We start from the raw sequence: 27,510 nt of genomic DNA on the forward strand, positions 1-27,510 counted from the left end.
TCCAACCAAACAACCAACCAACCAACCAACCAAACAACCAACCAACCAACCAACCAACCATCCAACCAAACAACCAACCAACCAACCATCCAACCAAACAACCAAACCAACCAATCAACCAACCAACCAACCAACCATCCAACCAACCAAACAACCAACCAACCAACGAACCAACCATCCAACCAAACAACCAACCAACCAACCAACCATCCAACCAACCAACCAAACATACCATCCAACCAACCAACCAACCAACCAACCAACCACACAACCAACCAACCAACCAACCAACCAACCAACCAACCAACCAACCAACCATCCAACCAACCATCCAACCAACCAATCAACCAACCAACCATCCAACCAACCAACCAAACATACCATCCAACCAACCAACCAACCAAACATACCATCCAACCAACCAACCAACCAACCAACCAACCAACCATCCAACCAACCAACCAACCAACCATCCAACCAACCAAACAACCAACCAACCATCCAACCAACCAACCAACCATCCAACCAACCAACCAAACATACCATCCAACCAACCAACCAACCAAACATACCATCCAACCAACCAACCAACCAACCAACCAACCAACCATCCAACCAACCAACCAACCAACCAACCAACCATCCAACCAACCAAACATACCATCCAACCAACCAACCAACCAAACATACATCCAACCAACCAACCAACCAACCAACCAACCAACCAACCAATCAACCCAACCAACCAACCCAACCAACCAACCAACCAACCAACCAATCAACCAACCAACCAAATGTACCAACCAATCAACCAACCAACCAACCAACCAAACATACCATCCAACCAACCAACCAACCATCCAACCATCCAACCAACCAACCCAACCAACCAACCAACCAACCAACCAACCAACCAACCAACCAACCCAACCAACCAACCAACCATCCAACCATCACACCAACCAACCAACCCAACCAACCAACCAACCAACCAACCCAACCAACCAACCAACCAATAAAACATACCAACCAATCAACCAACCAACCCACCAAACCAAGTCCAGGACTGAAACCAGAGTCTAGAGATGTCTAGGACTGAGACCAGAGTCTAGAGGAGTCTAGGACTGAGTCCAGAGTCTAGAGGAGTCTAGGACCGAGTCCAGAGTCTAGAGGAGTCCAGGACTGAGCCCAGAGTCTAGAGGAGTCCAGGATTGAGACCAGAGTCTAGAGGAGTCTAGGACTGAGTCCAGAGTCTAGAGGAGTCTAGGACTGAGTCCAGAGTCTAGAGGAGTCCAGGACTGAGTCCAGAGTCTAGAGGAGTCCAGGGCTGAGTCCAGAGTCTAGAGGAGTCTAGGACTGAAGGAAAACAACTCACTGCTGTTCTTTGTTCTTCATTTAACGAAGAAATGTCGTTAAGTTCTGATAAAACTGGTGTTTAGCAGCATCCATGCTAATGTCTTAAGCCATAACTGAACCGGCCTCTTGTTTCTGCTTGCTTAAGTCATGACTCCACCGCCGTGAAAGTTCTGCCGCTCGTTGCTGATTGGTCCTGTCACTTTCTAACCGGGCCCAGATGGTTCAGATGGGAGCTTTGCAAGATGGATTCACCAGTGAGAAACACGGAAACGGGAGAATCCATCTGCTTTGCAAGGTTACCAATCCCCATCAGTCTGAGCGACACTGGACAGAGATAAATAAAGGCATGTTTTTGGTCCACTAGCATAAAAGCTGCAAACCAGAGCCCTGACACTGATCCCTAGACCACCCCCATATTCAGTCTGAGCTATAAGGTATAAAACTGTCCCTGGTACCAGGACAGTAAGGAGGACCAGTCTGAGTCCAAATGCCCCAAAATGATGTTAATCTGTGTTAATGTTAGGTATAGATGGGGTCTCTGTGTCTGAATGGATGCTCCTATCACATGACTTTAATCTGGCAGTAGAACATCAGGACCAACAGCTCCAGCCTGACTGTCACAGAGCCTGAAGGACTCAGAGAGGTCAGTGAGTGAAGATGACGGGAAACACCCGCGCTGGATCCCCAGGGGGACGATCCAATCAGAGGATGGAGGGACATTAGCATAAAGGACCAGGGGGGTAGATGGAGGTCAGAAAGGAGGAGGAGGAGGGGAGAAGGAAGGAGGGGAGAAAGGAGGAGGAGGAGGGGAGAAGGAAGGAGGGGAGAAAGGAGGAGGAGGGGAGATGTTTGGGAATCTCCTCTCGCTCTGGAGTGTTTGTCATACGTTCAATCTCATCATGAGAAGCTAACGAAGCCGAGTCGGCCGCTGGTTCTCTCAAAGTAAACGCCTCAAACTCAACGATCATCAGGTGAGGACAGCCTGGAGGCTCACAGTGATGCTCAGCTACAGATTAAAGGACAGTAGCATTTTTTAAATGTCCCCCTCTGGTTTTTCAACAGTCGCACCCTGAGTGTTTCCTTTGGCAGCATGTCTGACAGTAGGAGGGAGAAAAGCTGGTAAAGAGGCACAGCTAGCTCTTAGCCGGTGGCTAATGGCTCATTCATTCTTACCAGCATGTAGGTACCAGTCCACGGTCAGAGAGCCTCAGAGACGATGGATGGGCTGTCTGTTGTTGAATCAGAGGAGCACAGAGAGCTCTGATATCAGGTTATCAATGACTGTTAACCCTTTAGGCGCCACAGATTTTTCAAGAAAATATTCAATTGTGATCTCAAGATTTCAAAAGGCTGTAGCTTGAAAGTGGTTAGAGATGAAGCCATACTGTATACGAGAAAAATCTTCAGTATGACCCAAAGTTTATGATGGGAGTAAATTCACTCATCTAATTTGCATATTCTGATGTCACCAGGCGGCCTCCACCGCCATGGCTTCCACCACGTCTGCCCCTACCTCCGCTGTGTTTTTTATTCCCGCTACCTTTGCCAATATTCGTGTATTGACCACCCCTGAAACCCCCACCACGTCCCCTCATTGGCATTCACCGATTACTCCCACCCCAGCCCTGGTGAGGAAAAGCATCTGCCTTGGTATGTGCTGCTTGTGTGTGGCTCCGACACACAAGCAGTCTAGGTCTCACCGTACGACTGAACGTCATCGTCAGAGGGGTAAACAATTCTCTATTCCTCCCGGCATTGTGAGTATTCTCACTACTGTTCGCTCTCTTTCTCTCTTTTACACACTGACTACAACCACTTCTACCACTTCCTAGTTTCCTCGACTGGCGGTGCGTCTTCAAACTCTCTCTCTCCAAAATTTTGAATAGAAACACGCCCACAAGTGCCGCTGGGATTGAACTTACTCATGTCTGCCATCTCCTGGTGTAAAGTAGTAACAACATCAGGCACCATTTTTGCAGTTAGAGCCTGTTTAATTCAGCAATGTTGCTTGTCGCAATTTTGTGACTTTGGCAGTTAAAGGGTTAATCCAGATTAAGGATGCACGGACTAAAGGGGGCTCAGCTGGTATCTGGATGACCAAACCTCCCTATCAGAGCAACAAACGAGCCTCCAGTTCCTGATGTTCAGCCTGGTTTAGTCTCTGATGAAGGTCCTGCTGATAGACACGTCCATCCTCGGTCTCTGAGCTGAGGGTGTGAATAAGATTAACTAGAAATCCAGATGAGATTGGGGTTAAATAATGTTGGGATTACAGAGAATTAAAACAAAATCCAAAGAGGACACGTGAGCTGAACTGTGTGGTTACAGTCTGGTTCCACTATCAGAAATGTCTGCATCACATCCAGCAGACAGCTCACAGACTGGGCGTTCCCTAAACCAGACAACCATGGGGGTCAAAACCCCAGTGAATGTTGGGACGAGGTACACAGAGGCAACGAACACTGGGGTCAAAGACCTGGACAGTCAGGGGTCAACAAGACCACAGGCTCAGGACCAGAGACAGGGTGACTTCAGATTAAGGCCGGCCACAACCTAGATGATTTTAAAATCTGTTAAACGGTTTTAAACCGTGGGAGACCACAGACATGAGGACAACTTTAACAGTTTTTCATCTTTAGTCCTCTGAATCACACACTAGACCGGTCAGATCACTGGAGACCACACACCTGCCGCCCTGCCAGCGACCTCGGTGATCACATGACTTCAGAAGAAACAAACACAGATGTCTGTAGATACTCTCTTGCCCTGGCATCATTACATGTGCAGCAAAAATCCTAAAACATGGGAAAGACTGAGGATGAGATCCTGGCTGAATGAAGCTACAGTTGTGTTTCTGGTTGTGAGCGGTGAAAGTATGTATGATCCGGCGGGTGACACTACCCCATCTGCTCACTCTCATTGGTTGTTGTGGCTGCTCCGTCAGAGGCACTACAACCTAGAATCTTAAATATCAAACATGTTTGATATCTACGATTCAGAGTTTCTGAGGCTACGACGCGATTTGGGGCAGTAAAATAATCGTGTTGGCACCACACACGAGAATTATTCAGACAAATAATCATTGTGACGAGGCTCCTCTTGGGATACACCCCCATAATCATCAGGTCTGAAACAGAAAAAAGATCCATTCTGTCCCTGAGGGCTGACTTTAACAATAATGACATTTTTGGTCTTATTATCAGGAATTTCCTCAAATTTCTAATCAGATCTTCTCTCATTTAGAGAAACCCAGAGCTAGTAATGACCAAAACAAGAAAGATTTAACCAAGAAAAGATGTTTGAAAAACAGGAAGAGCTCAGAGATCAATATTTAGTAGAGTAACACCAACCTAAACCAGTTTTAGTTTGTCTTTCATACAACCGTACTGAAAAAGTACTGACCTCCTTTTACTGAGTTTATCACCCAATCATGGTCAAAGAACGTTGGCTTTATGACCAAAAAAGTTACAAAAATTCTCTTAAATGTCAAAGTGAACTCAGATTTGTACAGAGTAATGTCAATGAAATAAAAATCTGAGATGTAAACTAAGTGCATGGATATTCAGCCTCTTTAAAGGAACATCAGCAGAGGTCCAGCTGGTGAAAGGGGGTCACCTGAGGTCAGTTAAGGTAAACACACCTGAGTCTGGAAGGTCATCAGAATTCCTGAAAACCACTACACCACGTTTCACTTTGACAATAAAGAGTTTTCTTTAATTCTATTTTATGGTCGAGGGTATGTAGGTGAGATAACGCAGTCAGGAACATCCTTCCAGCCTGGTCTGAAATCATCAACAAAGCTGCAGAGATGTTTCTGCAGACAGAGTAGACAATTGTGATCTCTGACAGTGGTTCACCAGGTTTCCCCACTGGGTGGAAGAGTCTGAGACCTGGACCAGAGACACATTCAGTCCCTGGCAACACCGTCATAGTTCCAAAATAACACTGACAGATTTTACGTGTCCTGTTTAGCAACAACTGAAGGTCCATGTTCATCTACCTTTCTGAATACAGATCCTGAAGACCATCTCAGACCACAAGAGGAGACCCCCAAGACCGTCTCAGACCACAACAGGAGACCCCGAAGACCGTCTCAGACCACAACAGGAGACCCCGAAGACCGTCTCAGACCACAACAGGAGACCACAAAGACCGTCTCAGACCACAACAGGAGACCCCGAAGACCGTCTCAGACCACAACAGGAGACCACAAAGACCGTCTCAGACCACAACAGGAGACCCCGAAGACCGTCTCAGACCACAACAGGAGACCCCGAAGACCGTCTCAGACCACAACAGGAGACCCCGAAGACCGTCTCAGACCACAACAGGAGACCCCGAAGACCGTCTCAGACCACAAGAGGAGACCCCCAAACCGTCTCAGACCACAACAGGAGACCCCGAAGACCGTCTCAGACCACAACAGGAGACCCCGAAGACCGTCTCAGACCACAAGAGGAGACCCCAAAGACCATCTCAGACCACAACAGGAGACCCCAAAGACCATCTCAGACCACAACAGGAGACCCCAAAGACCATCTCAGACCACAACAGGAGACCCAAAGACCATCTCAGACCACAAGAGGAGACCCCAAAGACCATCTCAGACCACAACAGGAGACCCCAAAGACCATCTCAGACCACAACAGGAGACCCCAAAGACCATCTCAGACCACAAGAGGAGACCCAAAGACCATCTCAGACCACAACAGGAGACCCCAAAGACCATCTCAGACCACAACAGGAGACCCCAAAGACCATCTCAGACCACAACAGGAGACCCCAAAGACCATCTCAGACCACAAGAGGAGACCCCAAAGACCATCTCAGACCACAAGAGGAGACCCCAAAGACCATCTCAGACCACAACAGGAGACCCTGAAGATTTCTTTGGAGGGAAAATCATCTTGGGATTCTGCTGCTAAGATGGAGTTGTGGATCATTTTGTTGTTCCTGACACCTGGATTGGTGAAAAAAGCATCTCCATCTGGTGTGGCCCCTGAACCTTCCTCTGCAGCCGTGACCCCTACAGAAGACGAGACCATCGCTCTGGTGGTAACAGTCACAGTCAGACGCTGTAGTTTGAAGTCTCCTTGGTGTAATGATCTAAAATTCACAGTCAGACGCTGTAGTTTGAAGTCTCCTTGGTGTAATGATCTAAAGTTCACAGTCAGACGCTGTAGTTTGAAGTCTCCTTGGTGTAATGATTTGGTCAGGAGTTCTCCATTGCCACTCTAACATCATCTCCCTTCATCAGCAGATTCTCTCTTCTCTGCTCCAGGATTGGTTAATGAAATATGGCTACCTGCCCCCCCCCGACTCATCCACCGGTCAGCTACAGGCGTGGAGTGCCGTCACGGATGCTGTGCGGGCCATGCAGAGGTTTGCAGGCCTCAACGACTCTGGAGTTGTTGGTGAGGATGACGACCGCTGCAGTGAAGCGTTAGACATCTGCTTCCTGTCAAACTAACACGGACTCTTTTGGGGTTCAGATGACGATACGATGGCGCTGATGAAGAGTCCACGCTGCTCCCTTCCTGATGATGACAGGCCGTCTCAGTCAGAGGTCAACCAGGAGGGGAGGATCGTAAGGAGAAGGAGGAGGAGAGTTGTCTCCATGTGGAACCGAAGGAACATTAACTGGAGGTGAGAGCTCCTTGGTACTCTGAGGAGTTTTAACGCAAAACATAGATGATCATGTAGAAATCCACCATAACTTTAGTCGTGAACGTTTCTCTGCTTTACACACAAATCTCCATGTAACTTTGTTTTTTAGAACCACTTAACAGACATGGTGAAGAAGCTCTCTGCTGCAAAGAATGCTGGGATAATCTTCAGCATAGGACCATTCTTTATCACTCATCCCTCGAGATTCATGAAATCAGATCTTTTCATTTATTTAAGTCTCCTTTTATTTTACCAAAAACCTAACTTCCAAACATCTAGAATGACAAAGTTGAACAATCAGCTTCATTTTTCAAGCTCAAATACTCACGAGTTCCAAACTACTGTAAGTTAACATTTAAATCTGGTTAGGTACTTACTCAAGGAGGGCGAGTGGCTAAGAAGCCCTGAACTCTCCATAAAACAGCAAATAAAACTGGAAAATGAGCCCAGGTTAAAGCATGCTTTAAATGAGCAGAAATCAAAGACAATATTCTTTTAAGTTTCTACAGTCGCCTCTAATTCTGCAGGTCAGGCCCTGGACCCCCCCCCCAACATAAAAGATGTGCTCCAATTCAGTTCTGCTAACAACCCAAACAGGTGCCACATGTCCAAAAAGTCCTTAAAAAACTCTAAAATGGAATAATCTAAATGGTCCAGAGGCTGATGACTCACCGGTCCTGGGATGGTTCCTCAAAGTTCATCTCCTAGGGGATCTTCAGGATTGAGCTCCAACATTTACGGCGCTCCTTCTCCCCGGTGTCGGTGTTCCTTTATGGAGGAGACAGTGTCGTTGCACAGTTCTGCCATTTTCTTCCAGGAGAACCAGCAAAATCCCTCCAAACCTTTCAGCCTCTCCCTTTGTTCTCCTTCAGCCCCTCCCCCACTGCACACCTGAGTCCACCTGGCTGCAGCAGGTCAGCTGACCAAGCAGCCTGCAGCTACACAGACAATACCTCACAAAATAAACAACAGCACCTGGACAGGAAGAGCTAGAGGATTTACCCTTGCAAGTGTCCATTTTCATCCCCAAATTTAGAAACAAGATATCTCACCCCCGACCTTATGGCTGTCACAACGGAGCAGAAAGAAATAAATGACCTCTCCTTCATGAGATTTTAGTGAATAAAACTCATTTAAATCATAAAAAATAAAAATAACGAGCTGCTCAGAGCATTTCTGTAACTGATTACTTCAATATTCATTATTCCACATCCCAAAACTGTCTTTGTCACCCCGAATTTCCATATACAGCGTGCACGCCGCAGGTTTGCTCCGACTGAAAGGAGAGCGAGTCTAGAGCGCAGCCCCGACCAGCCTAACCCTAACCTAACCTAACCCTAACCTAACCTAACCCTAACCCTAACCTAACCTAACCTAACCTAACCCTAACCTAACCTAACCCTAACCTAACCTAACCCTAACCCTAACCAAACCTAACCCTAACCCAGCAGATCACGGAGAACTGCGAGTTCACGCAGGAATAGCATGCCAACAGCGGACTATTTTACCTTTAGGGGTTAATTTATCATCCTTTCCGGTATAAGTCCGTGATATTATTGCTTCCTCCATTGAGTGAGTACAGCAGGAAGTTAAAAGGTTCATGTTTGCTTAAAGGATCTGTGGTTTTATGTTGAATTCTTTGGCTAAATTTCCCCAAAACTTAACTTTTCCTCGTCAAAGGTGCCACTGTAGCTCTGTGACCCACTGACCTTTTCGGTGACCCTCTCGCTGCAGGATGAGATGTAATGTTGATAAAGTGATGATTTGCAGTCGGGAGTCCGTGCATTGTGTTTTATTTTGAAAGAACCGGATGTTGTAGTCTGTGACTTCCATGGTTGGTGCTTTCTGAACGACGGTTAATTTACGAGGTTTGGCAGCGGCCGGCGGACCTGCAGCGGATCTGAAACGAAGCGGAGCGGAAACACTGTAGCTATATGGAAACTCGGGGTGAGTCTTCAGTTCCCTGTTAGGAGTGATTTAAAATTTTTAAATATACATATATTAAAATAATGTTATTTATAATAATGTAAATATATATACTAATAAAAATGTGAAAAATATTAAAAATACACTGTAAATTATAATAAAATACAAAAGTAATTGTAAAATGAAAATGAAAATTGAAAAATGAAATTAAGAAATAAAAATATAAATGAAAATGAAAATAATGAAATAAAAATATAAAGTGATATAAATAATGATATGAATAACAATATAAATTATAATATATGAATAACTATAATATGATTCATAATAATCTAAATGATTATCATTTAAATAATAATATAGATAATGATAATATAAATAATAAATAAATAAATATGAGCTCAGAGCAGCAGCCATTAAAGCCCTACTTTCCTCTTTTTTTCTCCTCAGGCTGCATTCCTACCCCTCCTCGTCCCGTCTGTCAAGAGAAACCATTCGTGCGCTGGTCTTTTATGCTTTAAGAGTGTGGGCGGAGCCAACGCCCCTGGATTTCTATGAGGTCAGAGCCTTTCTTTGACTTTCCACAGATGACACGTTACACCCACAGATCCCATTAACCCACTTCATCATGTCTCTGACTGACTCCAGGTGGGTGCTCCAGAGGCTGCAGACCTGCAAGTAGACTTCCTCCATGGTTACCACGGTGATGGTTATCCCTTTGATGGAGCAGGAGGTGCAGTCGGCCACGCCTTCTTTCCCTCAGACCCAACCAGAGCAGGTGGAGTTCATCTGGATGCAGGGGAGGACTGGGCTTTCAGACAGCAAGGTGACTGCAAAACATCATGTTAACAATATGATATACATTCATCAGCCACTTTATTAGGTACATCTGTTCAGTTGCTTGTTAACACAAATAGCCAATCAGATAGAAGCGTCTCAATGTATTTGAGCATGTAGATGTGGCCAAGACAGCTTTCTGAAGATCAGACGGAGCATCACAATGGAGAAGAAGGAGGATTTAACATGGCATGAGTGCTGGTCTGAGTACTGCTGATCTACTGGGATTCTAACCGCAACCATTTCTACAGTTTACAGAGAACGGTCAACCATCTCTAGAGTTTACTGAGAACGGTCAACCATCTCTAGAGTTTACAGAGAAAGGTCAACCATCTCTAGAGTTTACAGAGAACGGTCAACCATCTCTAGAGTTTACAGAGAAAGGTCAACCATCTCTAGAGTTTACAGAGAATGGTCAACCATCTCTAGAGTTTACAGAGAACGGTCAACCATCTCTAGAGTTTACAGAGAAAGGTCAACCATCTCTAGAGTTTACAGAGAAAGGTCAACCATCTCTAGAGTTTACAGAGAACGGTCAACCATCTCTAGAGTTTACAGAGAACGGTCAACCATCTCTAGAGTTTACAGAGAACGGTCAACCATCTCTAGAGTTTACAGAGAACGGTCAACCATCTCTAGAGTTTACAGAGAACGGTGACCCATCTCTAGAGTTTACAGAGAACGGTCAACCATCTCTAGAGTTTACTGAGAACAGTCAACCATCTCTAGAGTTTACAGAGAACGGTCACCCATCTCTGGAGTTTACTGAGAACGGTAGACCATCTCTAGAGTTTACTGAGAATGGTCAACCATCTCTGGAGTTTACTGAGAACGGTCAACCGTCTCTAGAGTTTACTGAGAACGGTCAACCATCTCTGGAGTTTACTGAGAAAGGTCAACCATCTCTGGAGTTTAACGAGAACGGTCAACCATCTCTGGAGTTTACTGAGAACGGTCACCCATCTCTAGAGTTTACTGAGAAAGGTCAACCATCTCTAGAGTTTACAGAGAATGGTCAACCATCTCTAGAGTTTACAGAGAACGGTCAACCATCTCTAGAGATTACTGAGAACAGTCAACCATCTCGAGAGTTTACAGAGAATGGTCACCCATCTCTGGAGTTTACTGAGAATGGTCAACCATCTCTAGAGTTTACAGAGAATGTTCAACCATCTCTGGAGTTTACTGAGAACGGTCAACCATCTCTAGAGTTTACAGAGAACGGTCAACCATCTCTGGAGTTTACTGAGAACGGTCAACCGTCTCTAGAGTTTACTGAGAACGATCACTGTCTCTAGAGTTTACTGAGAACGGTCAACCATCTCGAGAGTTTACAGAGAACGGTCAACCATCTCTAGAGTTTACAGAGAACGGTCACCCATCTCTAGAGTTTACTGAGAACGGTCAACCATCTCTAGAGTTTACAGAGAACGGTCACCTATCTCTAGAGTTTACTGAGAACTGTCACCCATCTCTAGAGTTTACTGAGAACGGTCACCCATCTCTAGAGTTTACTGAGAACGGTCAACCATCTCTAGAGTTTACAGAGAACGGTCAACCATCTCTAGAGTTTACTGAGAACGGTCAACCATCTCTAGAGTTTACTGAGAATGGTCAACCATCTCTAGAGTTTACAGAGAACGGTCAACCATCTCTGGAGTTTACTGAGAACGGTCAACCGTCTCTAGAGTTTACTGGGAACGGTCAACCATCTCTGGAGTTTACTGAGAACGGTCAACCATCTCTAGAGTTTACTGAGAACGGTCAACCGTCTCTAGAGTTTACAGAGAACGGTCAACCATCTCTGGAGTTTACAGAGAACTGTCAACCATCTCTAGAGTTTACAGAGAACGGTCACCCATCTCTAGAGTTTACTGAGAAAGGTCAACCATCTCTAGAGTTTACAGAGAACGGTCAACCATCTCTAGAGTTTACAGAGAACGGTCAACCATCTCTAGAGTTTACTGAGAACAGTCAACCATCTCTAGAGTTTACAGAGAATGGTCACCCATCTCTGGAGTTTACTGAGAACGGTCAACCATCTCTAGAGTTTACTGAGAACAGTCAACCATCTCTAGAGTTTACAGAGAACGGTCACCCATCTCTAGAGTTTACAGAGAACGGTCAACCATCTCTGGAGTTTACTGAGAACGGTCAACCGTCTCTAGAGTTTACTGAGAACGGTCAACCGTCTCTAGAGTTTACAGAGAACGGTCAACCATCTCTAGAGTTTACAGAGAACGGTCAACCATCTCTAGAGTTTACTGAGAACGGTCACCCATCTCTAGAGTTTACTGAGAACGGTCACCCATCTCTAGAGTTTACTGAGAACGGTCAGCCATCTCTGGAGTTTACTGAGAACGGTCAACCATCTCTAGAGTTTACAGAGAACGGTCAAACATCTCTGGAGTTTACTGAGAACGGTCAACCGTCTCTAGAGTTTACTGAGAACGGTCACCCATCTCTAGAGTTTACTGAGAACGGTCAGCCATCTCTGGAGTTTACTGAGAACGGTCAACCATCTCTAGAGTTTACAGAGAACGGTCAACCATCTCTGGAGTTTACTGAGAACGGTCAACCGTCTCTAGAGTCTACTGAGAACGGTCAACCATCTCTAGAGTTTACAGAGAATGGTCAACCATCTCTAGAGTTTACAGAGAACGGTCAACCATCTCTAGAGTGTACTGAGAACGGTCACCCGTCTCTAGAGTTTACAGAGAACAGTCAACCATCTCTAGAGTTTACAGAGAACGGTCACCCATCTCTAGAGTTTACTGAGAACGGTCAACCATCTCTAGAGTTTACTGAGAACGGTCAACCATCTCTAGAGTTTACTGAGAACAGTCAACCATCTCTAGAGTTTACTGAGAACGGTCAACCATCTCTGGAGTTTAATGAGAACGGTCAACCATCTCTGGAGTTTACTGAGAACGGTCACCCATCTCTAGAGTTTACTGAGAAAGGTCAACCATCTCTAGAGTTTACAGAGAACGGTCAACCATCTCTAGAGTTTACAGAGAACGGTCAACCATCTCTAGAGTTTACTGAGAACAGTCAACCATCTCTAGAGTTTACAGAGAACGGTCACCCATCTCTGGAGTTTACTGAGAACGGTCAACCATCTCTAGAGTTTAAAGAGAATGGTCAACCATCTCTAGAGTTTACTGAGAACGGTCAACCGTCTCTAGAGTTTACTGAGAACGGTCAACCATCTCTAGAGTTTACTGAGAACGGTCAACCATCTCTGGAGTTTACTGAGAACAGTCACCCATCTCTAGAGTTTACTGAGAACGGTCAACCATCTCTAGAGTTTACAGAGAATTGTCAACCATCTCTAGCGTTTACAGAGAACGGTCACCCATCTCTAGAGTTTACTGAGAAAGGTCAACCATCTCTAGAGTTTACAGAGAACGGTCAACCATCTCTAGAGTTTACAGAGAACGGTCAACCATCTCTAGAGTTTACTGAGAACAGTCAACCATCTCTAGAGTTTACAGAGAACGGTCACCCATCTCTGGAGTTTACTGAGAACGGTCACCCATCTCTAGAGTTTACTGAGAACGGTCACCCATCTCTAGAGTTTACTGAGAACGGTCAGCCATCTCTGGAGTTTACTGAGAACGGTCAACCATCTCTAGAGTTTACAGAGAACGGTCAACCATCTCTGGAGTTTACTGAGAACGGTCAACCGTCTCTAGAGTTTACTGAGAACGGTCACCCATCTCTAGAGTTTACTGAGAACGGTCAGCCATCTCTGGAGTTTACTGAGAACGGTCAACCATCTCTAGAGTTTACAGAGAACGGTCAACCATCTCTGGAGTTTACTGAGAACGGTCAACCGTCTCTAGAGTCTACTGAGAACGGTCAACCATCTCTAGAGTTTACAGAGAATGGTCAACCATCTCTAGAGTTTACAGAGAACGGTCAACCATCTCTAGAGTTTACTGAGAACGGTCAACCGTCTCTAGAGTTTACAGAGAACAGTCAACCATCTCTAGAGTTTACAGAGAACGGTCACCCATCTCTAGAGTTTACTGAGAACGGTCAACCATCTCTAGAGTTTACTGAGAACGGTCAACCATCTCTAGAGTTCACTGAGAACAGTCAACCATCTCTAGAGTTTACTGAGAACGGTCAACCATCTCTGGAGTTTAATGAGAACGGTCAACCATCTCTGGAGTTTACTGAGAACGGTCACCCATCTCTAGAGTTTACTGAGAAAGGTCAACCATCTCTAGAGTTTACAGAGAACGGTCAACCATCTCTAGAGTTTACAGAGAACGGTTGACCATCTCTAGAGTTTACTGAGAACAGTCAACCATCTCTAGAGTTTACAGAGAACGGTCACCCATCTCTGGAGTTTACTGAGAACGGTCAACCATCTCTAGAGTTTAAAGAGAATGGTCAACCATCTCTAGAGTTTACTGAGAACGGTCAACCGTCTCTAGAGTTTACTGAGAACAGTCAACCGTCTCTAGAGTTTACTGAGAACGGTCAACCATCTCTGGAGTTTACTGAGAACGGTCAACCATCTCTGGAGTTTACTGAGAACAGTCAACCATCTCTAGAGTTTACTGAGAACGGTCAACCATCTCTAGAGTTTACAGAGAATTGTCAACCATCTCTAGCGTTTACAGAGAACGGTCACCCATCTCTAGAGTTTACTGAGAAAGGTCAACCATCTCTAGAGTTTACAGAGAACGGTCAACCATCTCTAGAGTTTACTGAGAACGGTCACCCATCTCTAGAGTTTACTGAGAACGGTCAGCCATCTCTGGAGTTTACTGAGAACGGTCAACCATCTCTAGAGTTTACAGAGAACGGTCAACCATCTCTGGAGTTTACAGAGAACGGTCACCCATCTCTGGAGTTTACTGAGAACGGTCAACCATCTCTAGAGTTTACTGAGAACAGTCAACCATCTCTAGAGTTTACAGAGAACGGTCACCCATCTCTAGAGTTTACAGAGAACGGTCAACCATCTCTAGAGTTTACAGAGAACGGTCAACCATCTCTGGAGTTTACTGAGAACAGTCAACCGTCTCTAGAGTTTACTGAGAACGGTCAACCGTCTCTAGAGTTTACAGAGAACGGTCAACCATCTCTAGAGTTTACAGAGAACGGTCAACCATCTCTAGAGTTTACAGAGAACGGTCACCCATCTCTAGAGTTTACAGAGAACGGTCAACCATCTCTAGAGTTTACAGAGAAAGGTCAACCGTCTCTAGAGTTTACTGAGAACGGTCAACCATCTCTATAGTTTACTGAGAACGGTCAACCATCTCTAGAGTTTACAGAGAACGGTCAACCATCTCTAGAGTTTTATAGAGATCTTGACCATCTCTAGAGTTAAAATTGAACGGTTGACCAACTCTAGTGTTTGTCTTTGTACACCGCGTTCTACATTATTATGCAAATGACGTTTTTCTCTGATTTTCTAAATATCAATGCAAATGACAGTCAGAATATTTTTCAAGTCATCAACAGGTAGAGTATAATTCAAATGTTTTTGAACAAACTCCATTATTTTTAACTATTATTTTTTTAAAAATAAAAACTTCACTCAAAATTCACTTTTCCACATGTTCCACATTGTTAATCAGGTCACAGGTTTCAGCAATTTGGGAAAGAAAAAGGATCTCTGCTGCTGAAAAGTGTCAAATAGTGTCATGCCTCAGACAAGGAATGAAAACATTCAATATTTCAGGAAAAATTAAGCATGATTATCGTACTGTGAAGAAATTTGTGTCTGATTCAGAGCACAGACAGGTTTGTGCAGATAAAGACATAGTGAGGAAGGTTTCTGACGAACAAGTACATCAGATTAAGAGAGCAGATGCCAAAATACCATTACAAAGCAGCAAACAGGTATTTGAAGCTGCTGGTGCCTCTGGAGTCCCACCAACCTCAAGGTGTAGGATCCTCCAGAGGCTTGCAGTCGTGTATAAACCTACTATTCAGCCCCCCCTAACCAATGCTCACAAGCAGAAAAGGTTGTAGTGGGCCCAGAAATACATGAAGACTCATTTTCAAACAGTCTTGTTGACTGATGAGTGCCGTGCAACCCTGGATGGTCCAGATGGAGGAGTAGTGGATGGTTGGTGGATGGCCACCATGTCCCAACAAGGCTGTGACGTCAACAAGGAGGGGGCGGAGTCATGGTCTGGGCTGGAGGAGAGAGCTGATAGGCCCCTTTAGGGTCCCTGAAGGTGTGAAAATGACCTCGGCAAAGTATCTAGAGTTTCTGACTGACCACTTTCTTCCATGGTACAAAAAGAAGAACTGTGCCTTCTGTAGCAAAATGATCTTCATGCGTGACAATGCTCCATCTCATGCTGCAGAGAATCCCTCTGTGTCATTGGCTGCTATGGGCATAAAAGGAGAGAAACTCGTGGTGTGGCCCCCATCCTCCCCTGACCTTTAACCATACTGAGAACCTTTGGAGCATCCTCAAGCTAAAGATCTATGAGGGTGGGAGGCAGTTCACATCAGAACAGCAGCTCTGGGAGGATATTCTGACATCCTGCAAAGAAATTCAAACAGAAACTCTCCAAAAACTCACAAGTTCAATGGATGAAGAATAGTGAAGGTGATATCAGAGAAGGGCTCCTATGTTAACATGGAACTTGGCCTGTTCAGATGTTTTTGATTGAAATAGCTTTGATTTCAGTAAATGTGACCCCCTGATGCTGTAGATTCAACAAATGACCATTTTCACTTCTTTACCACCTATAAAATGTTTTAAAAAGCTGTTGTGCTTAATAATGTGGAACAGTGCATTTTGAGGTTTCTATTTAAAAAAAAATAATTTTTGTCATTATGAAGTTTGGTTAAAAAACATTTGAATTATGCTCTAACGGCTGATGACTTGAAAAATATTCTGACTGTCATTTGCATTAATATTTAGGAAAATCAGAGAAAAATATCATTTGCATAATAACGTGGAACGCGGTGTAAAGCGTCTGCAGATAAAAACAATGACTTCAGATTTTTCTACATGTAAATATTTATTGTTTACATTGTAGTTTGTTAAAATGTGTGACAGGCTGAACCTTACCAGCTCTCTCTTCTCCTCCTTGTCTCCATCCTTCAGCCTCTGAAGGGACAGACCTGTTCACTGTGTTGGTTCATGAATTTGGACACGCACTCGGACTCGCTCACTCCTCCTCTCGACACTCAGTCATGAGGCCGTACTACCAGGGGCCCGCTGGAGACCCACTACACTTCCGTTTGGGGGCCCAGGACCTGGAGCTCATCACTCAGCTGTACGGTGAGGTGGAACCTGAAGAACTCTCTTTTGGGTTTGAAAAGTCTAACATTTATGAGGGGGATTTAATCTAGTCTGAACGAGAGAAAAAGGGACCGTGGAACCTTAAACTGAGGACAAAAGGTTAAATAAGGTCTACAGATAGAACCGTCAATATGTCTAAGACATTTAAAGAAACTCAGTCCACAGATTTAGACAGGATCATCAGGACAGAAGGAGGGACAGAAGAAGACTTTATTATTTTAGTGATATCTTCAGACTTAGACGGCATCATCGGGACAGACGGAAGGACACAACAAGGCTTTGAGCTCTGGGTTAGGGTTGGTTGAGGATGTGCTGAAGGACAGTCCTGTCCTTGTGGTCCTGCTTGAATCCTGGTGTGAAAAGCCTGAACTGTGAAGAAGTGGACCATAAAAAACAGGAAGCAGATGTATAAAGTGTGGGCTCTGTTAAAGAGTGGTTAATAATTCAACATGTCTGCAGACTTCCTCAGACAGCACTGAGCTTTAACGTCAAACCGTTATCAATCAGCTGCCCTGTCCCTAAATGGAGCTCCAGATTTAATAAAACTCTTTGATTACACAGGATTCATTCATCTGGAGTTTGGCACCGGCACAGGAAGGACCCAAAGACAGAGGACCATCAGATTTAAAACCTGGTTTATGGGTCATTTTCCTAAGCTGTGAAATATCTCAGCGTTACCATAGCACAAAGTATGAAGCCTAACCCTCCATAGAAGACACGAGACAAGAAATTAATTCATAAACCCACTAATTTATAATTTCATACGTTCTGTGATCAAAATAGAACGTTTTGATAAAACAACAATTTCTTTCCCCAAGCAATGCCTGAGGGTCTGACTAATAACTGGAATACTCATTCTAATCCCATAACGTTCTTAGGGAATGTAAAAGTTATTCAGTACTCCAGTAAACAGAAGAGGCCATAGATACCAAGTCACAACGAAAAAAAAAATAGTCTGCTCAGCACCCTTTCTGAACGGATTTATCAATGAAAAGACATGAAGACGAGTGAGACTGAGAGTCATCTGTGGTCAGACTATAAACCTGTACGTTAACATGAACAGTCATCTGATAGAAAGCTTAGTTTTAGCAGACCAGCTGTTTGAATAAACAGAATAATTCCTCCTTCTGCACTACGAGGTCACAGACGTGAAACAGAGCTTCCTACAACCTGCAGGTGCTGATTCTCTGTCAGACATATCAATATTTTTCTGATATTTTCATGCCTGTTTATCAGAAACGCTTCCTTTGGCTCTACAAAGAAATAATGGCTTCTTTTCTTTTGTGTTATTTCTATCTTCTGACAATAGTTTATTGCAGCGAGAACAGGAGGGAAATGAGTTTTTTGCGACACTCACCTGTCAGTGTTAAGGTGAGCCTGGGAAAAAGACGTACATCGGATATAGAAGATAAGTGCGTCTTACATTACTGGTCTTAAACCTGGAGTCCGTCATTATATTCATGACGGTTACATGACGGTTGGTGCCGGTCTTTTAGTGGCGGCGCTGTACTCCGTGCTAAAAAAGTATGACTGCGTCAGGTTGCTATGGTTACTCCTACCGTCTAACAGCTGCTGTGCATTAATTTGGAACAGTGTAATGATTTTTTGACTAGTAGTTGACAGTACTACTTGTTCAAAGTTCGAATGGTGTCCATATATCATGAATTAATGGACACCACTTGAATTTCCAGAGCCAATCAGAATCAAGAATTCCCCGAGACCATGGTACAGAGACATTTAACTCAATCACCAGATTTAACCCTTAAAGCATCAACACCAGGAGGTACAGATAGTCGAACCAGAGCAATGACCTGACTCTTCAAAAGTCTCAGTCTAACAACATTTACATTCAGCTGCGTATGCTCACTTTTACCAGTCTCTGAAATCGCCACCAGAAAGTTCCATAATCCAAACGCCACCTGAAGCAGAACTCTGAGGGGATATGTGACCAATCAGGAGACAACTGGTGTTCCAGAATAGAAGAGAGAAGGCCACAGTCTTTCTCATCACTGTGGAGGAATGTTGTCCCATTCTTCTCTGCAGAATAGTTTTCATTCAGCCACATTGGAGGGTTTTCCAGCATGAACGGCCTGTTTAAGGTCCTGCCACAGCATCTCAGACAGATCTAAGTCCAGACTTTGACTAGACCACTCCAGAACCTTCATTTAGTCTTTTGTCCACTCAAAGGTGGACTTGCTAGACCTTATTACATAGAGAACAGAATTCATGGTTCTAGTGGTCCAGGTCCTGGTCCAGACCATCACACTACCACCACCATGTCTGACTGTTGGTCTGATGTTCTTCTGATGAAATGCTGGGTTAGTTTCACTCCAGATGGATCAGGACCTTTCAGAACTTCTGTCTGGTCAGTCCTCAGAATATTTCCCAGAAGTCTTTGGGATCATCAGGATGTTTTTAGTCAAATGTGAGATGAGCCTTCGTGTTCTTGTTGCTCAGCAGTGGTTTTGGCCTTGGAATGCTCCCATGAAGCCGTTGTTGCCCAGTCTCTTTCCAACTGTTTAATCATGAACTCTGACCTTAACAGAGTCAGTGAGGCCTGCAGGTCTTTAGATATTGTTCTGGGTTCTTCTGGGACCTTCATTAACGTCCATATGTAGCTTTGTGTCAAAAACAGAGACTGTAACCCTGTTAGATCTGAATCAGACCTCCTCTATCAGGGCCTTCCTCTCTTCTTCAGTCAACAAAGCTTTCTCCGTCTTTCAGTGCCTCTTCAAAAGAATCATTCACTTAGTGGAACTTCATATCTAACATCGTTAAAACTGAACTAATAAACTGATGTTTAGCTGCTGTCAGCCCAACGGTTGACCATCAGGACAGTCTAAGTCTGTAATGATCAACTAAAGAATGAATGAAAACTGTTTTCAGAAGAAGGGATCTTTTAATAAATTTGGCCATCTGTTGTTGAGTCTGCTCATGTGACTGATTCGTTTCAAGTCATTTTGCACCCCAGCTGACTACAGTCATGGACGATATTGGCACCCCTGTAATTTTTCCAGAAAATATACCATTTCTCCCAGAAATTGTTGTGGTTACAAATGTTTTTGATATACTCATGTTTATACAAAACTGAAAAAACTGGCTTTTTTCTGCTTTATTGTGTTGTTCCAATGCACATAAAGTAAATAAACATGTACACCAAACACATTTGTAATTGCAACAATTTCTGTCACAAATAATGTTTTTCTAGAAAAATTACAGGGGTGCCAATACTTTCATCCATGACTGTACTTTAACCTTTTGTACACCTGTCTGCAATTTAACTGTTGAATCATCCTTCAATTTAAGGTAAGAGGAACGAGCTGCCGCCCACTGAACCTTCTCCCCTTGCTCCAGAGCGTCAGCTACGTCACAGAGGAAACCGCCACCACCACAGATACAGGTAGGACCTACCAGATCAGAACCAGACTAAACCGCCACCACCACAGACACAGGTACGACCTTCCAGACCAGAACCAGGCTACACCTGGTTGTCAATGGTGTCCTTTATTAAAGGCAGGAGGTCAGAGAGATCTTGTCTCTGGTGTCTTCTATAATGGCCAGGAGATTAAGAAGTGGGTGTCTATTTCATCCTGCTGTTGGTTGCAGTGGGTGCACTCTCCTCTTTAGGGAGCCGTATTTGTCCATGGCGTCCTGTATTGATGGCGAGGTTTGGTACACTGAGTCTGCACTGTGTCAAACGTTTGCAGTCTATTGTCTGTCCAGCAGGATTAATGAAGTTCTAGTAGATTTTGAAACAAAAGACAGACACTCTAGCAGAAATATCGGTGATAGTATCTACGGTTGTTTCAATTACTGATTCAGTTTTTGTCTTTAGGATCATTTTCCACAGATGTGAGTTACCAGATTGACGCTATCAGCCATCATGAGACAGGTGTTCTTCTTCTTGCCTTAACTCTGACCTCCCCTGTCCACAGCCCTGTCATTGATCGCTGTAACACCAGTTTTGATGCGGTGGCGAGGATCAGAGGGGAGACATTCTTCTTCAAAGGTCAGTGAGAACAGACTGTTTTACAACCATGGGAACTCTGTCTGAACTTTCTCTCTTTTGCTCTGTCGCTCATCCCTCCAGGTCTGACCATGTGGCGGGTTAACAGTGGCGGCTTAGTGTCGGGTCGGGGGGCTTCGGTCAGACGGCTGTGGAGGGGTCTCCCTGCTGAACTGCCACGTCTCCACGCCGTGCTGGAGAGACAGTCAGACCACGCCATCATCTTCATCAGTGGTACAGTCCTTCCAGCTTGGAGCAGAGTTTGAGAGAATTTAGAGGCCAAAACCTGAAGAAAGGGTTAACTATTACTGTGTAGACAGGATCAATCAAATATTATGGTAAATAATAATTATAATATCATGAATGTTTTGTCCTTTATTTCCCTGCAGGCTCACAGTTCTGGCTCTTCAGGGATCTGTCCTTGCAGGATGGTTACCCTCAGCCACTGTCTGCCCTCAGGATGGGCCTGAGTGTCACTGAAGTGGACGATGATGATGATGGTGAAGAGGAGGAAGCAGCAGTGAGGTGGGGTCTGGTCTGGGATCCTCAGGAGGGCCCTCTATGGGGGACCATGGGAGGCTCTGAGGAGGATTCACAGGAAGACATGTGGACTCAACTGCTGAGTAGGGGAGTGAGTGGTATCACCATGGACAGTGATGGTGAGCTCACCAGTTGGTTGTTTATCTCCTAAATTTAAAATATTACATAAAAGTTCATTTTTTTCCTGTGAATCAGGAAGTTAAACTTCCATGTATTCTAGATTAATCTCAGACAAACTGAAATATTCAGACAGTTGAGTTTTGATCTGGATGACTACAGCTTACAGCTCACTAAAATCTAAGATCCACGATCTCTAAATGTTAGGATGTTGTGGAAAAAATCCAGAGTTCCCTGAGCCTTCATTCTCTCTCTCTGGTTCGGTCCACACAACCACAATCAAGAGAAAAACCGCTGACTGTCCTGACCAGGTAATGACCGACAGATGAGCAGAATTTAACAGGAGCTCAACATTTCTTGATCAAAAATCCCGTTTTGGACTGATGTTTGGAAAATTCTAATATTTAATGGGTTTTAGATTTTAGTGAGGTATGAGCTGTAATCATCAGGATTAAAACTGTCATGATCCAGGTTCTGATTTGTTAGGTTATGAGTTTTTCTAGTGTATTTCCTGTGTTTAGTTTTGTTCCCTCATGTTTTCCTTGTTCTGTGATTTCCATGTTTCTAGTTTTACATTGTACTTGGGTTTTCTAGTTTGTATATTTCTGGTGTTTAGTTCTTAGGTGTTTCTTGTAGTCCTTGTGTTTCTGTGTATTTTGTGCCTTATGTTAGTTCATGTTCATGTTTAGTTACTCCTTGTATTTCATGTCTAGTTTTACTCCTCGTGTTTCATGTTTAGTTATTCCATGTTTAGTTTCCCTCCTTGTGTTTGGTTCTTTGTATCCTCCTGAGTTTCCTTTGTTCAGCTTCTAGTGTTTAGTTTTGTCATTCAGTCCTCGTGTGCTTCTTGTGTTAGGTTCCATGTTTCCTGGTTTATTTTGTAGTTTCCTTTCCTTGTGTGTGATTCTAGTTTTGCTTCCTGCCTGAGTTTCCCTCCACTGTGATTACTTTCACCAGTTTCACCTGTGTCTGATTGTGCACACCTGTCCTCCGTTGTTAATCACTCCCTGTGCATTGAAGCTCTCTGTCTCCCTGTGTCTGTGTCGGTTCATTGTAGATGTCTTCCCCGTGTTACTCCTCGTGCTCCTTGTGCTCCCAGTGGATTTTGTTTTGTTTTGTTTCATGGACTTTGATTTTGATTCCTGGATTTATTTTGAGTAAGTTGTTTTGTTTGTTAATTAAACCAGTCTTTTATTTTATCTGTATTTGGGTCCTCCGTTTTGAGTTTTTCCCCGTAAACCTGACAAAAACAGAAAAGACAGAAATATTTCACTTCATCTGAGACTAATCTAGGTTTTATAGAAGTTTAACTTCTTGAATAAAACCACAGGAAGAATAAACCTTTACATGATAATCACACATTTACACACATTTACAAGATAATCTATGTTTTCAGATTCATCTATGTACTTCTATTTAGACAGAGCACTCCAACCAGCGTGTCATCTTTGTATTTCTACAAATATCCAACAAGTCAAAATAACCTGATAAAGAGAGGCTGTTCTCTTTGAACAGGCTTTAATAGTTATGCTGATGTTACAGTAGAGGTCTCATTAGCTCTTGTCTCTTTGACTCTTCATCTGTCTGACTCTTCATCTGTCTGTCTCTTCATCTGTCTGTCTCTTCATCTGTCTGACTCTTCATCTGTCTGTCTCTTCATCTGTCTGACTCTTCATCTGTCTGTCTCTTCATCTGTCTGACTCTTCATCTGTCTGTCTCTTCATCTGTCTGACTCTTCATCCGTCTGTCTCTTCATCTGTCTGACTCTTCATCTGTCTGACTCTTCATCTGTCTGTCTCTTCATCTGTCTGACTCTTCATCTGTCTGACTCTTCATCTGTCTGTCTCTTCATCTGTCTGACTCTTCATCTGTCTGTCTCTTCATCTGTCTGTCTCTTCATCTGTCTGACTCTTCATCTGTCTGTCTCTTCATCTGTCTGTCTCTTCATCTGTCTGACTCTTCATCTGTCTGACTCTTCATCCGTCTGACTCTTCATCCGTCTGACTCTTCATCCGTCTGTCTCTTCATCTGTCTGACTCTTCATCCGTCTGTCTCTTCATCTGTCTGACTCTTCATCCATCTGTCTCTTCATCTGTCTGACTCTTCATCTGTCTGTCTCTTCATCTGTCTGTCTCTTCATCTGTCTGTCTCTTCATCTGTCTGACTCTTCATCTGTCTGTCTCTTCATCCATCTGTCTCTTCATCTGTCTGTCGCTTCATCTGTTTGTTTATTTGACTCTTCATCTCTTTGTTTCTTTGTCTCCTTATCTCTCTATCTCCTTATATGCTTGTCCATTTGTCTCCTTCAGGGTCGGTCCAACTCTTTAAAGGAGACCTCTACTGGAAGTTCTCATTTCCTGGCTCCTCACCACAGGACGGTTACCCACGATCCTCTGCTGCAGACTGGCTGGACTGCCCTGACTCATCCTCCTCATCTTCACCTGTGGCAGACAACCTGTCCTCATCTCTGTCTCCTTTAGTGGAACAGCATGAGCTCCGAGACCGTTGGAGGGAGGAGAGAGAGAGGGAGGAACCAGGAGGAACCAGGAAGGATGAAAATAAAGACAAACGGGCAGGAGGAGTGCACACCAGGTCCCGGTGTACCTGTCAGAGTGGAGCACCTGATGGAAAGACACCATCCTTTATTGACCTCCTTGTTCTGATGACTTTGACACTGTTGGCTCAGTAACGCTGCACACTGACAGCTGCCTCCCTCTGGTTTAGTTAGAGCAGGAGCCAGTCTGGTTTAATGCAGGTGAAAGGTGATCAATGTGGCTTACAGATCACACCAGGACCCTGGAGTAGACTTCAGTCTGAGTAGGGACAGGGCATGGTGGGAAAGACTCAGATTTACTTAAAGATCTGTTGTTCTGTCATTTTCACTGATGACTGATTGTAATGTGGCACTGCTGCCAGATGGTGGCTGGAGCACACTCCAGTACAGCATGGAAGCCACCATTAAAGAACTGCAGAAGAAGAAAGACTTCAGGTCACATGACACCTGAAGCGTCGCAGACTGCAGAGACATTATGAGACTAATTAAGCACCTCCTAAAGGATTCATTCAGCTTTTAATTTAAACTTAAATCATCTATGTACTTACACTGAAAATAAAATCTATTTAAAATCAGTCCTGAGTCTGTTTCCCGTACTGTAAGAAAGACTTCCTGGTCTTATGGCTTTACTACTCCTTACAGATATCAGTCTTTACAGCATGGCTCAGTCTCAATCAGAGATTATTTCAGCTCAGCTCAGGTCTGGGACCAAATGCAGGCTCATTAACTCCTGCACTGCTCTGACCTCCTGATGGCCACCCTCCAGGCCTGCTCCAGGACCAAGCCCCATCTCTCGTGGGATCCACCCAGCTGATCCCCCCCATAAAGCACGTGGCTGCCCTGGTGTCCAGTCTAACCCACCAGTGTATGGTGAGCTGGATCAGGTCCATAAGCTTCAGTTACCATATCCATCAGCTGACCCATCCCATCCCTGCCCTCCTTGGTGGGTCAGTGTTAGACACAAAGTCTAACAACGATACCTGAAGATGTGCCGAAGAGAGCTGTCACACCCAGCGTCTCTGGCCACCAGTTGGTATTCAGACCTCACAAGAGGACGGTAAGACCAGGACCACAAAGGTCCAAAAGATTCTGAATTTAGTTCACATGCTCAGAAACCTTTAACACCACACTGTCTGAGACCGGATCTGTAGTTAATCACTGTCTCAGTCAGTGAATCAGTGGATTGCACTCCCAAGGTAGATTGGCTGCTGGCTCTAACCATTCCAGCCTCTCACCATTCCTGGACAGGGATTCGGGGGCAGCATCAAAGAGAGCCCCTAATTCCTGGATCTGTGTTTTCTTTCAGGAGAGCCTAAGGCATCCAAGGACTCTATAAGGACAACTAGAGTCTCTATGGGGACATCTACGGTATCTATGGTAGATCTGTGGTCTCTGCAAGGGCATCTACGATCTCTATGATGACATCTACAGTCTCTATGATGACATCTACAGTCTCTATGAGGACATCTACAGTCTCTATGAGGACATCTACAGTCTCTATGAGGACATCTACAGTCTCTATGAGGACATCTACAGTCTCTGTGAGGACATCTACAGTCTCTGTGAGGACATCTACAGTCTCTATGAGGACATCTACAGTCTCTATGAGGACATCTACAGTCTCTGTGAGGACATCTACAGTCTCTGTGAGGACATCTACAGTCTCTGTGAGGACATCTACAGTCTCTTTGAGGACATCTACAGTCTCTATGATGACATCTACAGTCTCTTTGGGGACATCTACAGTCTCTATGAGGACATCTACAGTCTCTATGAGGACATCTACAGTCTCTATGAGGACATCTACAGTCTCTGTGAGGACATCTACAGTCTCTATGAGGACATCTACAGTCTCTTTGGGGACATCTACAGTCTCTATGAGGACATCTACAGTCTCTGTGAGGACATCTACAGTCTCTATGATGACATCTACAGTCTCTTTGGGGACATCTACAGTCTCTATGAGGACATCTACAGTCTCTGTGAGGACATCTACAGTCTCTGTGAGGACATCTACAGTCTCTATGAGGACATCTACAGTCTCTATGAGGACATCTACAGTCTCTATGAGGACATCTACAGTCTCTGTGAGGACATCTACAGTCTCTATGAGGACATCTACAGTCTCTGTGAGGACATCTACAGTCTCTATGAGGACATCTACAGTCTCTATGAGGACATCTACAGTCTCTGTGAGGACATCTACAGTCTCTATGAGGACATCTACAGTCTCTGTGAGGACATCTACAGTCTCTGTGAGGACATCTACAGTCTCTATGAGGACATCTACAGTCTCTGTGAGGACATCTACAGTCTCTGTGAGGACATCTACAGTCTCTGTGAGGACATCTACAGTCTCTATAAGGACATCTACAGTCTCTATAAGGACATCTACAGTCTCTATAAGGACATCTACAGTCTCTGTGAGGACATCTACAGTCTCTATAAGGACATCTACAGTCTCTATAAGGACATCTACAGTCTCTGTGAGGACATCTACAGTCTCTGTGAGGACATCTACAGTCTCTGTGAGGACATCTACAGTCTCTATGAGGACATCTACAGTCTCTATGAGGACATCTACAGTCTCTATGAGGACATCTACAGTCTCTGTGAGGACATCTACAGTCTCTGTGAGGACATCTACAGTCTCTATGATGACATCTACAGTCTCTTTGGGGACATCTACAGATTTATATAGGACATCTAATTACATGTCTCTATGTAGGTTGATTCTGTTTTCATAGGCTAATTGTGTTTATGTAAGTTGATTCTTTTTATATATTTTAGTCCTTATCTGAATCTCATGTGAGGATCTAACACATTTTAAAAAAAAAGCTTCCTTTTCAATCTGCTGGATGAATTAATGATGGTGAGCTAAAATAAAAGCAGTGGTAATTGATGTCTTACATCATCTATATTTCCAAATGAAGAGATTCTAAAGCCTTTTATTTAACCCCATTCAGATGTTTTCCTCTCTAAACTCACAACCCTTTGGTAATTGTGGACTCCCCTTTGAGAAAAAGATGAAGACCTGAAGACGTTGAAAAGGGGATCACTCCAGTGACTAACCTCTAAAGCTCTTTATATCTTTAAGGGAAAATCTCTCTGGCTAGACTGACCCGAAACGAGTTACCACAGCAGAGAATCACAGAGATCACTATCACTAAGCCTCAGTCTGACAGATTTAGAAATGCTCACTTGGGATCAATCTGG

At 44.2% G+C, this 27,510-nt stretch overlaps 1 protein-coding gene across 1 annotated transcript in view; it reads left to right on the plus strand.

Annotated features, from left to right (window-relative positions):
- The window catches only part of mmp17b (matrix metallopeptidase 17b), a 29,416-nt gene extending 4,637 nt beyond the window's left edge, over nt 1-24,779 (plus strand). Inside the window, exons 2-12 of the mRNA XM_041782518.1 lie at nt 5,371-6,411; nt 6,638-6,770; nt 6,849-7,002; nt 9,400-9,508; nt 9,598-9,775; nt 16,880-17,056; nt 20,384-20,477; nt 21,013-21,086; nt 21,168-21,317; nt 21,473-21,742; nt 24,050-24,779. Of these exons, the coding sequence (XP_041638452.1) occupies nt 6,283-6,411; nt 6,638-6,770; nt 6,849-7,002; nt 9,400-9,508; nt 9,598-9,775; nt 16,880-17,056; nt 20,384-20,477; nt 21,013-21,086; nt 21,168-21,317; nt 21,473-21,742; nt 24,050-24,429 (1,848 nt within the window). The 5' untranslated portion in view covers nt 5,371-6,282 and the 3' untranslated portion in view covers nt 24,430-24,779. The remainder of the gene's footprint in view (nt 1-5,370; nt 6,412-6,637; nt 6,771-6,848; nt 7,003-9,399; nt 9,509-9,597; nt 9,776-16,879; nt 17,057-20,383; nt 20,478-21,012; nt 21,087-21,167; nt 21,318-21,472; nt 21,743-24,049) is intronic.
- The last annotated feature ends 2,731 nt before the right edge of the window (nt 24,780-27,510 follow it).

This window comes from Cheilinus undulatus, unplaced genomic scaffold, assembly GCF_018320785.1.
Source record: "Cheilinus undulatus unplaced genomic scaffold, ASM1832078v1 Contig8, whole genome shotgun sequence".
NCBI lineage: Eukaryota > Metazoa > Chordata > Actinopteri > Labriformes > Labridae > Cheilinus > Cheilinus undulatus.